Genomic DNA, 15314 nt, shown 5'->3' on the forward strand with positions numbered 1-15314 from the left:
TTCTTTCACCGCCAGCTTATTCAGGCCCTCACCCCAACACAATGCACTGGAGGGTAAGCATCCTCTGCCAGCCGCTGACCTTTCAGTAGGGCCCTGTGACGTGTTTCAAATTTCCACATGGTACAAAGTCCTTTAAGAGTCAGAAGAGAAAGCCGGAAATGTTGCGTTTTCACTTTGGGCCAACAAATGAAGTTTTGTCGTCAAAATAATTTCAGACAGAGGTGACATTATCAAATTTTCACACGTAGGGGATCACTGCTACGCAATGCAAGGAGATAGTAGTTCTTTATTGTGGGGGTTTAAGGACCCTAATGAAAATTAACCATGGTTTTACTATAGTAATATTGTAGTAGCCATGACTGAAGTACCAATGACCGCTGTCACAATTGTTTTCTTTGCAGAATTCATAGTTTTGCTACAATTAACCATTGTTTTACAACAGTAATACTGTAGTTTCCATACAGTAGTATAATATGATTTTGCCATAATATTGTAACTATGACAGTCATTAAGTTAATTTTTTAACGATTTTACTACAAATTCAATGAATAAACTATGGTTATTATAGTAAAACCATGGTGATTTGCAGTGAGGGCAAATATCGTGAGGTGTCTGTTAGCAAATATAATATTTTTGTTTTGGATTTGGCAGTAATATTTTTTTTTCTGAACATAACAAATACCGATCCGTACTGAAACCATGACCCTAAAACCGTGATACACAGTGAACTGTGAGAAATGTTAACGTTACAACCCTAGTGAGCACAAAACCAGCCTAACGTGTATTCAGAAGTTACAGAGCTGTTGCATGGAGCAGTGCATTTGATTAAATGACAGCCCTTTGAGGATTAATATTCACATATTAATCTCACCCACATCATAGATCATATCATGGTTTCTATTTTATTTAGATAGATCGTTCAGCCCTACAAAATGCAACAGAAAGACATGTGTTTTGAGGGTTATTTTGTGGCACATGCTCTTTTTATCTCATTGCATTAAATTCAGACTGCAAGCTCACAACTTGGTTATCATTCGTTTGCTGTGGTGCTGGAGATACAGTAGCAGTGGAGCGCTGCTGCTAAGAATTAGTGCAGGAAACACTGGTTTAATGTGCTTATTAAACCACAAGAGGCTGCGATTTGCGCATGCACAGGATGGGGGCAGAGCGAGAAAGGAAATTCATTAAAAGAGCGACGGAAAATCTGGCTGATGCGAACTTTCTAAACTCCAAGGAGGACAAATGGCTGAGAAACAGACCAAGAGAAAAAGGTCAGATAAATATAAACTAAAAAAAGAAGGATTATGATAAGTCAAGGGCTAGGAGACGCGTCAACATCAGCAAAGCTTTTCAGCAGTGGAGAGACCTTCGAGAGGTCAAAGGCTTGAAGACGGATGCAGAAGTTGCTCTTTTTTGCTCGATAGGTGAGTAACAACATTTGCTGTTTCACAGAACCCATATTTGCTGTTGTTGTGATGTTAGATTTAATAGCTGGAGAATTATGAATGTCTGGAGCTGGTGTGCGTAAAACCATCTTAGCAGCAGCAACTTACTGAATTTGGGGGGCAGAGCTTCCAAAGGAGCACTTAAGTGAGGGGTGTGTTTGTTTTGTTAGTTGAGTTCGAATATCAACAGTGTTTCTCAGGAATCGCTGAGTGCACCTTTAAAAGTTAATCCACGGTCTGCTGTCTGTCATCTATACTAACACAGAGCGTGCATGTTCATGACGAGGTGTTATTGGTGTATGAGTGGCTGGCTTAACATTCACTTTGAAGTGTGCAGCACATGCAGATTGTATTTAATTAACTCTCAGCCTTTTGTGGTTTAATCACCACACTAGGGCATTTAATTATTTTTGGTTGCTTAATTGTGCATTCATACATTTAATTGATCCCAAATATATAAAAATCAGTGACATTCCGCATTTTATAGTTAATAAAAATTTTATAACTTGATTTTATTGATATTGTTTTATGCATTGCGGAAATCATAGCTCCCTATCAATGTTACGAGCATACAGACAATGACACAAACATAATAAACTAATAAGGCAACAACAAAAATGGCATCAAGGAACTGAAAAGCATATTCAATCTAAAACAAATACTTAAAGTCTTTGATATACTTAGAGGAAAATTTTATGTGCAATATATGGCATAATGTTGATTACCCAAAATAAAATTATTTCAGTTCATTCCTCCTTTTCTTTGAAAAAATAAAAAGCACAAATCTGTTACAGTGTAGCACTTACAATGGAAGTGAATGAGGGCCAATTTTTGGAGAGTTTAAAGACAGAAATGTTATGCTTAAAATTTTATAAAAGCACTTGCATTAATTATTCTGATAAAACTTGTGAATTATTTGAGCTGTAATATTTATAAATCGTAATTTTTAGTCATTTAAGGATTTATTGACATTACATCGCCATGGTAACAAAGTTATAAAACTGGATATAGCTTTACACAGTAAAGGTTAGTAAGTGATTTTATCACACAAAAATCATGTTTACACGCATATTCTTTCTGTCTTGTGGTAATACTTTTGAAATAGTGAGTATTTTAACATTCAAAAATTGGCCCCATTCACTTCCATTGTAAGTACCTCACTGTAACCCAGATTTTTGAATTTTTTAAAGAAAAGGAGGGACAAGTCGAAATACATTTTTGTGGTAATCAATAGTATTCCACAAATGCTGTCGATTGAGCTTAACTTGTATTGAAACTAGAATTTCCCTTTAACTGAAACACTCTAAAATCTCTGTTTTTGATGAAAGATTTAAAGAAAGTGTTGGATGAAAAATTGCATTTGCCTGCAATCTACCAATATTTTCATCAATTATTCATACATACAGTATACATTGTCTCTAAAAAAAATTATAATACTGGATGTCAAAAAGTATAATTGTTAAATAAATGCATAAATATGTTTCAGAAATTAGACACTGTTTTTGATAGTCTGTAAACATTGTGTCATGTTGTTGTTGGGGAGCTAACTTAGCTATCTTGTTACTGGGGAAAGAAACTGAGCTAACTAGAGTCCAAAACATACTACAAAAATACAATTGAGAGAGAATTCAGAATATATCAAACGCATCTGAAATTATAAACATCTAAAATCCCCAATCAGTGTTTAAATTTGTCGTTTAAATACCCTTTAAACTTAGAATTGCTCGCGAGCTTGCTAGCCATTCGACGGTTGTGTTTCAAAGCCTCGCGAGCTATCTAACTATATCCAATTCTGTTCGAACGTCCGAAGCGCTCGCGCACACATGCTGTCTTGGTAGGGAGCTCAGTGGGTTTGGACACACCAAGCAACACTTTACACTGTCCGAAAACGTCACAATTGTTATTATTTACTCGTTCATACACCCATCGAGATACATACCAGCTCATCCTGCGTTAAAACTCAATCCAAATCAATCGATAAAATAATCCTTTTCTGTCAAAATCATCGCTTTTTACAGCCTTTTACAGCCGGACAGCAAGCAGGAAGTGTTGGAGCTTACTGCAAAACAGGATTTAAACTACGGCAAGCGGACAGGTCAAACGGCTGCCGTGCAACAGTTGTGCTTCGAGGCTTTTGCGCGTCAGTAGAGACAGTAATGCGTTAATGGTGTTTATACGCAAACATTTAAATAAATTAATAAAGTTCGTTATCATTACTTCGACATATGGTTGTCTTATTGACCCTCAGAAATATCTACTATGAATTCCTTGAGGAATTGTGAATGGTCACATAACCAGACTTTCTCTATGGTCATTTTTTCCTCAGAAATTGCTCTTTTTTAAAACATTTGATACGCTGAAGTCTGTCTCGTATGTTCCTCTTAAATGTCCTTAGGCGAAACAATAATTAAAACAAATGAGACCATTCTTGTTGACATACAGGTGCTATAAAATGAAGGTGGATTCAGTTTAGAAGAACTCAAGTTTGTAGAATGTTAAGGGTTAGAACACCCATAAATTATAACTTTCTTTCTACTGAAAAAAAAAAAAAATACAAACGAAGATATTATATATACGTTTTTTTTTTTTTTTGTAAGATCTCAGCTCTGTTGGTCCATTCAATACAAGTGAATGGTAGGCCAGAAATTTGAAACTCCACAAAGTAAAGTAATCATAAAAGTAATCCATATAACTCCAGTGGTTTACTATATGTCTTCAGCAGTGATATGATAGGTGTGGGTGAGAAACAGTTCAATAATGAAGTCTTTTTTACTATAAGTTCTCCTCTCCGCCCAGAAGGCAAAAGAATGTGAAAGTGGAGATTTATAGTAAAAAAAAAAAAAAAAAAGGTCTTTCATATCTGTTTCTCACCCACACCTATCATATAGCTTCTGAAGACATGGATTAAATCACTGGAGTTGTATGGATTAATTTAATGCTGCCTTTATGTGCTTTCTGGAGCTTCAAATTTCTGGCCACCATTCCTTTGCATTGTATGGACCAACAGAGCTGAAATATTCTTCATTTGTGTTCTGCAGAAGAAAGAAAGTCACACATATTTGGGAAAGCATGCTGTGTAAATGATGAGAGAATTTTCATTTTTGGGTGAACTCTTTCAGAAATGGTTTATTTTATCTTGAGATCTCTGACATTGTGCATAATGCATAATGCATTCTCTGATATCTTTGCCAATCTGTCATCTGCCTAACCAAGTCTCCTCCATACATTTACATTACATTTACATTTATGCATTTGGCAGACACTTTTATCCAAAGCGACTTACAGTGCACTTATTACAGGGACAATCCCCCCGGAGCAACCTGGAGTTCAGTGCTTTGCTCAAGGACACAATGAGCAAGTGGTCATGGGGTTCGAACCAACGACCTTCTGATTAACAGCCCTGTGCTTTAGCCACTACGCCACCACCACTCGAGTGGTTGGATGTTGTGGTGGTAAAACCAGTTTTATCAATCATACTTTTATTCAAACAGTTTATATTTGTTTGTTTTGTACATGTGGACTGAAACACAAAGGAGACACATTGCTTTCAATCGCATTTTATTCAGGTATGTGTTCAAGTACGCGTCAACTGGAAAACATTGAATTTACAACAAAATGAGAAACCAAGAGAACAGTTCCTCTACACAAAAGGATAACATCAATTAATTTTGAGAATGATTAAAAGAGTTTAACACTGGGCCTTAGTATAAGGCAATGGAAGTAACAGGAGGTAAAAACGTATCAAACACATTTCTTCTGTTGAGCTAAACCCCATGGTTTTGCCCCCCTTGCTCATAAAAGTAATCACAAACAACTCTAAGTGCCTCCAATCTGATAAGAGACATGCAAGACATGCATAAGATACAATTCTGTAGGAAAACAATACAAATACCAAAATATCGGCCCAAGGTGGCCACACTACAAATCATTTATCTGCACATTATAAACCGTAAACATTATTGAATAGCTCAGTACAATGAGAACGGATGGCAACAATAAAGATGACTTTCATTTCTGTTATTTTGTAGATGAGATGAGTCAGGGTGGGCCATTGTTGAATTTGGCCATTGTCTTTAATGACCGGCCATAATGAGGGCTTCTCAGAGAGCGAGATAATCAGGTAAACAACAGTTAATCGGTCTTGTGAAACAGTGCTCGCTGACTAGGGTCACGTTTACATTTCTGTGGTGTCCTCTTGTTCCCCACTGTCCCAAGGAAACCAAGTCTGCAACCCGGTTTGGCACAAACAAGGCTGTTCATTCTGGCTCTGATCCAGAGTCAGACCATGAACAGTCATTTTCAGACCATGACGTGGGGGAATTGAGCTGTGAGACTTCTCACAACAATATCTGTCCCCCTCCCAAACGGATATACGCTTTAAGGTTTGGTTTACACATGAATGAACATTTCCAAACTCATATGACTTACTCTGAAGGATGTTGACAGCGCTGCTCTTTCTCATACTATGATAATGAACGGGGACTGAGGCTGTCAGTCCATAACAGTTCCTTTTGTGTCCCTGGAGGAAAGAAAATTATATGGGTTTGGAACCACTTGAAGCTAGGTAAATAATGAGAGAATTGTCATTTGTATGTAAACGATCCCTACTAATGTACTACAGCACTTACTCAAAGGGCTTTCCAAGTTCTTCATTAAATGAAAATTATTTTGAAACTTCAATATGAGTATATCAAAAAAGAAATAAACAAGACAAGGACAGAAATCACCAATTTGTCCTTCCTGTGCTAAAAAGTCTACATTTCTTTGGGGGGTATTGTTATTTTAGAGCTAGTCTTGCTGATATAGTTCCATATTGTACTCAGTCACATGGTCCCACTATTCATTTTTTGGTAATTCTCATGAAATGAACCCAGACATCCACAAACACAGAGTGGATATATGAACATGGAAGCACAGATGTGCATGCAAGCATGCTGAAATACAAACGCACTCAAGTACACACAAACGCACAAGATTTTCCGGAGATCACGATTGCTTGTTGCTTCACTGGACTTTAAGAGGAAGACTTTTACTTGCATTAGCTAATGAAATCTGAGTTAAGATGGATATTGTTTTCATAGCCTTAGCATCCGTTAAAATGACGAGGACTTCATTCTAAACACCAAATAGATTTCAGTTTTGTACCTTCTAACACAGACATGATTTTCTTCAAATCCACACTATTCCATACACTAGAGGATGAAATCGCTCTCAAACAGCAGAAATGTACACACATACACAATTCCACGGGGTATCAAATCTGATCTGTGAGAACTGCCTTCTCTATTTTTACTGCTGCAGTTTGGCCCTGGATTCTGATGTATCTTGGCAAAGAAAGAAAGTTGAAAAAGAGAAAATAACAGATAAGAAAATTAAGCCAGAAGCTGTTATGTATGTATTTCTATTTTAAAACAATAGTTCTCATCCCATATGTGCTTTTGAAATGAAGATATCTCTCTAAAAAAAATAAATAGGGCTGTGGAGGGATCTTGAAGAGAACCCAATATTATCCTATCTCAACATTTACACGCTCTGCTGGAGAATCTAGCTCATCAACTCGGTAATAGTTCCCCTTCTTCAATTACAGTGAGAGAGGTTAAGAGGCACAAACTTATTTGTGATCACAATGCTGACATTAAGGGCCATATTGATGCATAATTCAAGACAATAATGCCAGTGTATACATTCAAAATCCCTGTTTAGCTTTCGGCAAATTTGAGCAACAGCATGTAGATTCGTTTTTGGATCAATGTTTTCCACTCCGGATGCAGTAGTGCGTTTATTCTTTTAACCCAGTTGCAAGAATGATGAATATTCATAAATGAACACTTACTATATTGCCTATAAGCAGCTGCCTCTTTTTATCGAAGGATTGACGCAGATTGGAAGTTCATTTGAAATGGGCAAATTGTTCCTATATATTAAGTCTATTCAACATTTCGATGAAATACTATTGCACTGTCAGTTTTACATGTGTAACACTAATAATAATAATAAGAAAAATGTATTTTTGCCAGAAGATACATTCCGGAAGTGGTTTGCTGAAGATGGCAAGAGCTTTCGAAGAGTATGGCACAATATATATATATATATATATAGCCAATTGGGTGGTGCTTAATTTAGCCAAGTATGAATAACATGAATAAACTCTTGTAAAAATAATAAATTAAATTAAATATAATTTAAGGTTTTTGTGTGACTTTTTGAAATGAAAGTAGATCTCTCAATTGCCACTGGTTGTGAAGTTAATTTTAAAATAATAAAATTCACAAATTCTTAGTATAAAATTGCTGAACACAGTGGTAGTCAACTGTAAAATAGAATTATGCCTTTATCAAAGGATTTCCTTTGTATGCATATCTTATGTATAATATAATGAGATACACAGGGTTTTGCTTTCCTTTTTTTTTCCTAATAATCTTACTGTTTATTCATTTATTAAACACATCATTCTGTGTGTCCGCAAGTCATCATTTGCAATTTTACGCTAATAACAGTTAATATTTGATTACATTTGACACTGTCAATACTCAACTTTTCCTGCACGCACACACTTATAAAACATTCTGCACTATGTACACATTCACAAACTCAAAAACAGGAAGAAAGAAAATGAAAATGTTAACACACCCTTCATTTCAACATTCAGTCAATGCAAAATCTGAGTATGTGGGTGTTTGTGTATGCATAGGGGCACGCACACACATGTACACGCACATGCACGTGCACAGACACACATCATAATACTGAAGGACATTTGTACATTCCGAGTAAAAAACATGTAGTAATATGTTTGTATATTTAACTGTACAAAACCCTCTCTCCTTCTCCTCGTTTATATTCAGAATCTCAATGCATGTTCCAAATATGAGTAACCGTGGAGATACCACATTACGGTGCTGCCCTTTAGAGCAGTATAAATGTCGAAACTGTTCCCATCCAAAAAACATCTTGAATGGCATGCATATAGCAGGCAGGCCGCAGCCTGTGAAAATGCGAAACAATGACTCCTAAGATCAATCCTACCCAGTGGTGATGCTTGCAGGCTGGCATTACCATAATTTTGGCAGTCTTCGTTTTGAAAACCATGTGTTCAAATGTGTGCTGAATATTCAATATGCATAAAAAGTTACCCAACAAACATTATTGGATGATAAAAGCATAAAACATAACTGTCCAATAAAACAATTACATTAACGACAATGGAAACCTTACCAGTACAATTTTCACATGAAAATAAGTCATGTTTACAGTATTAACTCTTGTTGACAGCCTGTGTACTTTGAATTTGATGCATATTGCTGTAGGTCCTCAAAGATGACTGATGCAATTATTTCAGTATTTGCAAAGACATACAACTGATGCATGCGTGCCTACAGGTAGCGAAAACAGAAAGGCGTAATGTTTGGATCAGATCACCATAGCTGATTTTAACAGAAGAAAAGTATTGAACTGCAGGTTTGGCCCTTCTGCACACCATATTAAGTGAAACAATTAGGTAAAAGGCCACAATTGTGTTTTAATTTCATCCCTACAATGTCAATTTCCAAGCCAGACTGTGTTTTATTGTTGTTGTTTTTCATTTTATTGCAATGCCATTCTGGTCCCTTAATTGTACCAAAGAGATTTCAAAATAATAAGATAATGAAACTTAATAGTCCAACAGACTCACCTGAAACTCAGTCTTCTTGAACCTTTAAGGCTTACATGTTTTCCCCAAATCAATGTCTGAATTGACTCTTACAGTAAAGTTACATGCCTGTACCTTCAGTATGATCCTAGCCAGGCTAAAACAAGCAACAATAATAAAAAAAAAAGGTTGTCTGATTCATTTAAATACATTTGGCACATTATGTTGAAAAGCAACAACAACACAAGACATTAAATAATTATACAATCATTAAAAAAGCACTACAAAACAATAAGCAAATGAAAGTGCACTTTTAGAATTCTGACAACCGAAAGACAAAACAAAATACAGGTAGGAAACACAAAAACAGCAATCAGATCTCTCCTTGCTTGTAAAAGAAAAATGAAAAGACAAAAATGTCAAGAAATGCCTCTGATCCCGAGAGCCGAGAGTTTAACCCTTATGATTGTGCTGCATCTACAAGTGCTCGTCTTATGGATCAACCTCACTGCTTGAACTGTTATCTTTGAACCCTTCTCTTTCCCATTCATGCGACACTAGTCCACTTATTCTGTGCCCGTTTGACCTAAAACAGTAGTGGCTACAGGAATATGCCACTATAATCAACAGAAACCAGGAGGAAATGGATGGATGTGAGGAGACGGAGAGAGTATGAGAGTCAAGTGTATCTAAGAAAAGAAGAGAAACCTTAATTTCTTCCCCTTGTAGTCTTACTTTGCAAGTCCATCTCATGCACAAGTGGTAACGGTTATTATATTGGCACTGCTGGGTCCCGCATTCCCACAGGAGCTTGTAGGAGACATATGGCTGCCCCCTGCCCCAGTGCTACTGCCCTTGTCTGAGGGCTTCTTGTCCTTTTGTTTCAGATGCACCTTGGCGTGCCTCTTTCGCTCGTCGCTGCGAGCAAACTTGCGTCCACAGAACTCGCAAGAAAAGGGCTTCTCGCCGGTGTGCGTTCGGATGTGCGTGGTTAGATGGTCACTGCGACTGAAGGATCGCATGCAGATGCGGCACTGGAAGGGTTTATGCCCCGTGTGGATGCGCAGGTGGCGCGTCAACTCATCTGATCGAGAAAAACGTCGGTCACAGTTCTCTGCCGGACAGGCGTGTGGACGCTCGTGGACTGGGGTTTTGCTTGGTCGGTTGGGGTACTTTCTTGGTCGAATGGGTTTGAGGGCAAGTGTCTGAGAGGGTTGGTGGTGTTGGGATATGTGTTGTTGCCCACCAAGAAACCCAGGATGGATCTGTTGCTTATCCTTAAAGGCTCGAATGGTCTCAAGGGGAGTTATGGGAGGTGGGTTGACTCTAATAGGGTCCATGGTTTGGAAGGGTTTATGCTCCATCACCCCAACGTCTCCCTGGTGATGGAAGAGGTTGTAGTCTGGGATCATGGAAAAGATACTGCCATCCATGCCTGGTTTGGACGTGGTGTGGTAGTCAGAGCTCGGGTAGGGCAAAGATGACGACGTGGCAGGGCTGTGATGGAACATCACCTGCTCGGGATACATGTCGCTGCAGGTGGAGTAAGCTGGAAGAGATGGTGCATATACCTGCTCCATGTCTGATGACTGGCCGCCCATGCTGCCGCTCGACGAAGACGTCTGGGTGGTGATGTTGCCCGGTGACGGTGACACACCCAGGATTCCAGCACTCACCAGACTGATGATGTTGTTGTCAGGACACCAACCCGAGCCACCGATGTTGCCTGATGGAGGGGTGTCAAATGCAAACTTGCCCAGGTAGGTGACGGTCTGTCCGCTTCGACCGGATTGGAAACTACTGGAGCCATACTGAATCTCTCCACTTCCCTTCTCACCGCCCATCCCCAAGTCCATGATATTATCTGTGAGACGGGGTCAGAATGGATACAGTCAATTCAGAATACAAATACCACATCAAATAAAGGTCAAAGAAACTATGTGCTGTATAGGAAAGTGGTTAGTGGAAAGTTCTGCATCTACTTCAACTACTCTTAACTACTCTTACTCTTAACTTTGCTTGCTCGGTTTTTAACTTGAGTCTTAAGCTTGTCTCAGAAATCAACATCTTGACATATCTCTGTTAATTGCCTGTTCCAAAAAAGAGAAGCAAGTAAAGAATATCAGTCCAATGAAGGCATGGAAATCGATCTTTTACTAAATCAGAAGAGCAAAATTCTGCAAGATTTCAATGAATCTCCCTCCTCCTCTGCCAACTCTCTGTCTTTGTGTCAAAATCTACTCTGATGTGTATTCAATTGAAGGACTGAAACTAATTTGGCAATGAGGCTGCTCCATACAACAGGATGTCACCACTGACATCACTACTCTTGTACTCTCTCTCATCTCCTACAATTTCAGCCTTCACAGAGAGAGGACAGTCTCATGACACTTGAAGGGTGCCCACAAATGCACTGTCAAAAATGATCCATTGTATTGTATTTAGTAATTATATTTACATTTGTGCATTTGACAGATCCTCAAGGTATACGTTCTGCAATCATACAAAACTATGTCAGATACGCAATACTGACGACAACTTAATAAATCACAGCACAACCAGAAAATATATATTTTATGATGGCTCACTAAGTTTTATCTTGTACTTTGTACCTTGCACTTACAGTAATCACAGTGTGTATACCAAATTGTGGATTATGGTAGAAACAAACAGAAGGAAAATTACAGATGGTCGTCGCATCTGCTCAACACACATAGGGTACATGTGTGACGAGATGCTGTGCTGTGCAAAATCAGATCAAATCTTCTACAGATATGAAAAAGAGAGCAAAAACCCTCTGACACTTAATTTCATGCAATTCCTTTCATTACAGGATGTGTGTGGATACGTTTCACACACTTGTGGGAATCTAAATGCTGTCTTTTACAGGAGTGCTTGTTAGGACTCTTTGTGAGGACAAGAAGGTCTTGTCACCTTGAAACATTGTGATTTGCATCACAGAAGTGATCTAGGATGTGCAGGGAGACTAAAATCTATATTCAAAATCACATTTATAAAAATATGCATAAAATGTATTAAAATGGTTTAATTTATAGTTCATAACAGTGGGTAAATCTATCAATTAAAATGTGTATCTTTGTCTTTTTTCCCGTTTTGTTTTGTATGCAGAGGAATGACTTTCTACATTTCCAAATAATAATAATAATAATAAAACAATAATAATCAGAAAATCATCTCCTAAATAAATGCAAGATGACTTACATGTTTTGAGAAATTATTCTTAAATGATTCTCTTTTTTTTCAAGAACAAACATTTTTACAGAGCAACTTTCAGACACAACTATATATTTCACGTTGATTTTGATCATTTTAATAAACGAAAGGACGTCAATACTCTCCCGCAAGTGTGGAAAACATCGCCTCTTTTAACCTTCAGAGAGAAAACCACATCAGTACTGTGAAACTCCATCATTGTGTAAAGAGGGCGAATGATCTTATTCCTTCTCTCTTTATAACTCTGATATCTGACATATTTAACTCTTCACCAGATTTCCAGATTTCCAGATGGCGCACAATATAAAGTTATAAATGTTATACAGTTATACAGGTGGAGAAAAAAAACTGATCTAAGAATTTCCACGTGGAGTGTGGTATACTGTTTCATGAATTATGTGCAATATATATAGGCTATATATAGATATAGATAGATAGATAGATAGATAGATAGATAGATAGATAGATAGATAGATAGATAGATAGATAGATAGATAGATAGATAGATAGATAGATAGATATTGCACATAATTCATATAGGCCTATATATGCAAGCTTTCGATTTAAATATTTTTAATTGATTGGGGAAAAACACACAAACACCGATAAAGACAAATGTATTAGAGAAATTAGGATCTTGAATAGCATAAATGGAGGCAAATTATCATATTCTGGCACCATTAGCTCCACACAATTGAGCATTCTTTTTCATTTTATTACTGGATTACAGTTTTTATTTATTTATGTATTTTTTCGATTTTTTTTTTATTATTATTATCGGAGAAAATTCTAATGATTTTTAAAAATGAAAAATATAGGCTACGAATACAACATATGAAATTCGGGTAAAATATGCACAGTATGTAGCCTACATTTTATTTTAGAGACTTTTTATTTCACGTGTTTTCGCGAGTGGTTCAAGCTTTTTTTTTTTTTTTTTTTTTTAAGACCAAAGTGCCCATAAACGCCCACCCGCGCGCATGGAGGGTCAGAACCCGGTCCAACAGTTTATCACAAACACTGACTAATCAAAACCTTAATATTACAATGTCAAAAGATTTCTAAAACAGAACACAATGTGCTATTTATGCCGTACCATTAACTAGGAGATCAGCTGACATTTTGCTGTTTTTCACAGAAAGCGCACGCTGAAAAACGAAAAGGCTATTTAAATTCTATGTCAGCATAATGCATGAAATTGTTTCCATTTCAGGACTGTGTTTCTGTGATTAAACAGCGTGGAGTTTTCCCGTGTCCCGTAACGCGTGGGCTCGGAGTAACATTAGCCTACCTGATATTACCTGTCCACTCCACACTCATATCACGTGACTGGAACATTTGACCAACTTTCAAAACATTTGACGAATCCTAAAAATTTATTTACACATTTGTCACATAAGTCCGTATTGCGCCGTTGAATAAAAACCTAAGACTGTAGATATAGCCTAACTCTCAATAAAAATGGCAACACTTTAAATTGTTCATTTTACACATATTGAATATACATAGGCCTACAAGTAGCCTAACTGCAATATAAGAACATGTATAATTACAAGGTATTTTATAAAATAGTGATATTAAGTAGCCCATATGTGAATTCATGAGCCTGTGCATATTCAACTGTAACATAAACACTGTTGTCGAAAATATAAACATTTGAAACGCTGTAATGGAGTAGCATAATGCTGAACAAATACTTGTTTTAAAGTGCTAAATAGCAACTATCCCTGTATCATTAGTACCGTTCAGTAAGTGTACAGTCCTGAAGTAAGCGCGCGCTAACAGGTGCTCCGGGGCCGCGCAGCGAAGCGCGTTCAACCGGCTTCAAGGCAACTGATGCCCGGTATATAAAGTCTAACCAGCCAATACAACACATTACAAACTCCAAAATAAGCACACTGAGGCCTCGTTCAAAACTTTTCATCCTTACCTGTATTCATTTGTGAGTAGTGCGAAATAGAGTCCGGGTTTGTGAAAATGTTCATAGATGTGGGAATGTCTTCTTCTTGATAGAGACTGTCAGGTATGGTGTTGATTAAACTGCTCATGGTAATAGGGATCTTGTCCGCTAGTTTACCTGTCATAGCAGTTATTCAGTTTGTCATCAATGGGCACGCGCAGGTGTTCCGTCCCGAACAATCTCCGCGGTCTTTTGAAATCGATCTAAAAATGCGACACAAATCGATGCCAATCCCTTTCAAAATAGTATCCAAATGCGCGATGAGCAGCGCGCGGTCTCCTCGCGAGGATGATTGTAGACTGTTTTTGGACTGTTTTGAAGTGATATGTTCTCCAGATCAGTAGAGAGATGTTTGTGGTGATTGCACAAGTGTAGAGCTCATCCCTCTATTGCGAGCTCAGGGAACTCCAACGCTTTCTTGTTCAACAGGGGGACGGAACAACTTTGTGACGTAGATGACCATACATGGACACACAAAGCTAGACGTCACATGGAAGCTCCTCATAGTGGAACATTACAGTCGGTAGAAGGGAGATAAGTGATAGGGACCGGAGCAGTGATCGCAGGTAGCTATTATCATCGATTTGGGTGCCGATTGGTCCCGAAGAAGAGTTAAAGCTTTTAAGAAACATATGAGCATTACATTTTCTATACGCTACAGTGCATTACTTAATAGGCTACATGTATTTATTATTTTTATGGATTTATTTTTTTATTTTTTTATTTGACTTTTAACTGTCATTTAGGCATTTTAGTAGCATTTGTGGTAATGTTATTAAAGTATTCTGGGTTAGGTTTTGGAAGACGAGCATGGACGTCATTTGATTGGCTCATCCCGAATGAAACAGTTCGGTCCGATTAAGAGAATGCAAATCGCAAGGCATTTTGCAAGATCCAAAGACGCAATGATGTGCTACTTTTTTCACGAATATGCCAATAAAAGTCAATTAAGTATTGAAATTGCCTAAATCAAAATGAACTGAAAAGACCAGCCTAGAGTCATTTTCACAGGATGCACCCAAAATACACTAAAAGTAAACTTATT

General features: G+C 37.5%; 2 protein-coding genes across 2 annotated transcripts in view; both read right to left on the reverse strand.

Annotated features, from left to right (window-relative positions):
* The window catches only part of bin3 (bridging integrator 3), a 95677-nt gene extending 92153 nt beyond the window's left edge, over positions 1 to 3524 (reverse strand). The window contains exon 1 of the mRNA XM_052109148.1: positions 3385 to 3524. Coding sequence (XP_051965108.1) covers positions 3385 to 3392 — 8 coding nt within the window. The 5' untranslated portion in view covers positions 3393 to 3524. The remainder of the gene's footprint in view (positions 1 to 3384) is intronic.
* Positions 3525 to 7826: 4302 nt separating this feature from the next.
* Positions 7827 to 14640, reverse strand: egr3 (early growth response 3). The gene is made up of 2 exons (XM_052109144.1): positions 14240 to 14640; positions 7827 to 10939 (listed from the first exon to the last, which is right to left on the reverse strand). Exons 1-2 carry the CDS (start codon positions 14391 to 14393, stop codon positions 9825 to 9827), a joined length of 1269 nt encoding a protein of 422 aa, XP_051965104.1. The 5' UTR covers positions 14394 to 14640; the 3' UTR covers positions 7827 to 9824.
* Between the last annotated feature and the right edge of the window lie 674 nt (positions 14641 to 15314).

Source organism: Xyrauchen texanus, chromosome 37 (genome assembly GCF_025860055.1).
Source record: "Xyrauchen texanus isolate HMW12.3.18 chromosome 37, RBS_HiC_50CHRs, whole genome shotgun sequence".
Taxonomy (NCBI): domain Eukaryota; kingdom Metazoa; phylum Chordata; class Actinopteri; order Cypriniformes; family Catostomidae; genus Xyrauchen; species Xyrauchen texanus.

Coding starts and splice junctions, on each gene's coding strand:
- egr3 (XM_052109144.1), bottom strand. CDS start 14,393: ATGACAGGTAAACTAGCGGACAAGATCCCTATTACCATGAGCAGTTTA. Junction 10,940..14,239: donor CTACTCACAAATGAATACAG/GTAAGGATGAAA, acceptor CCCGTCTCACAG/ATAATATCATGGACTTGGGG.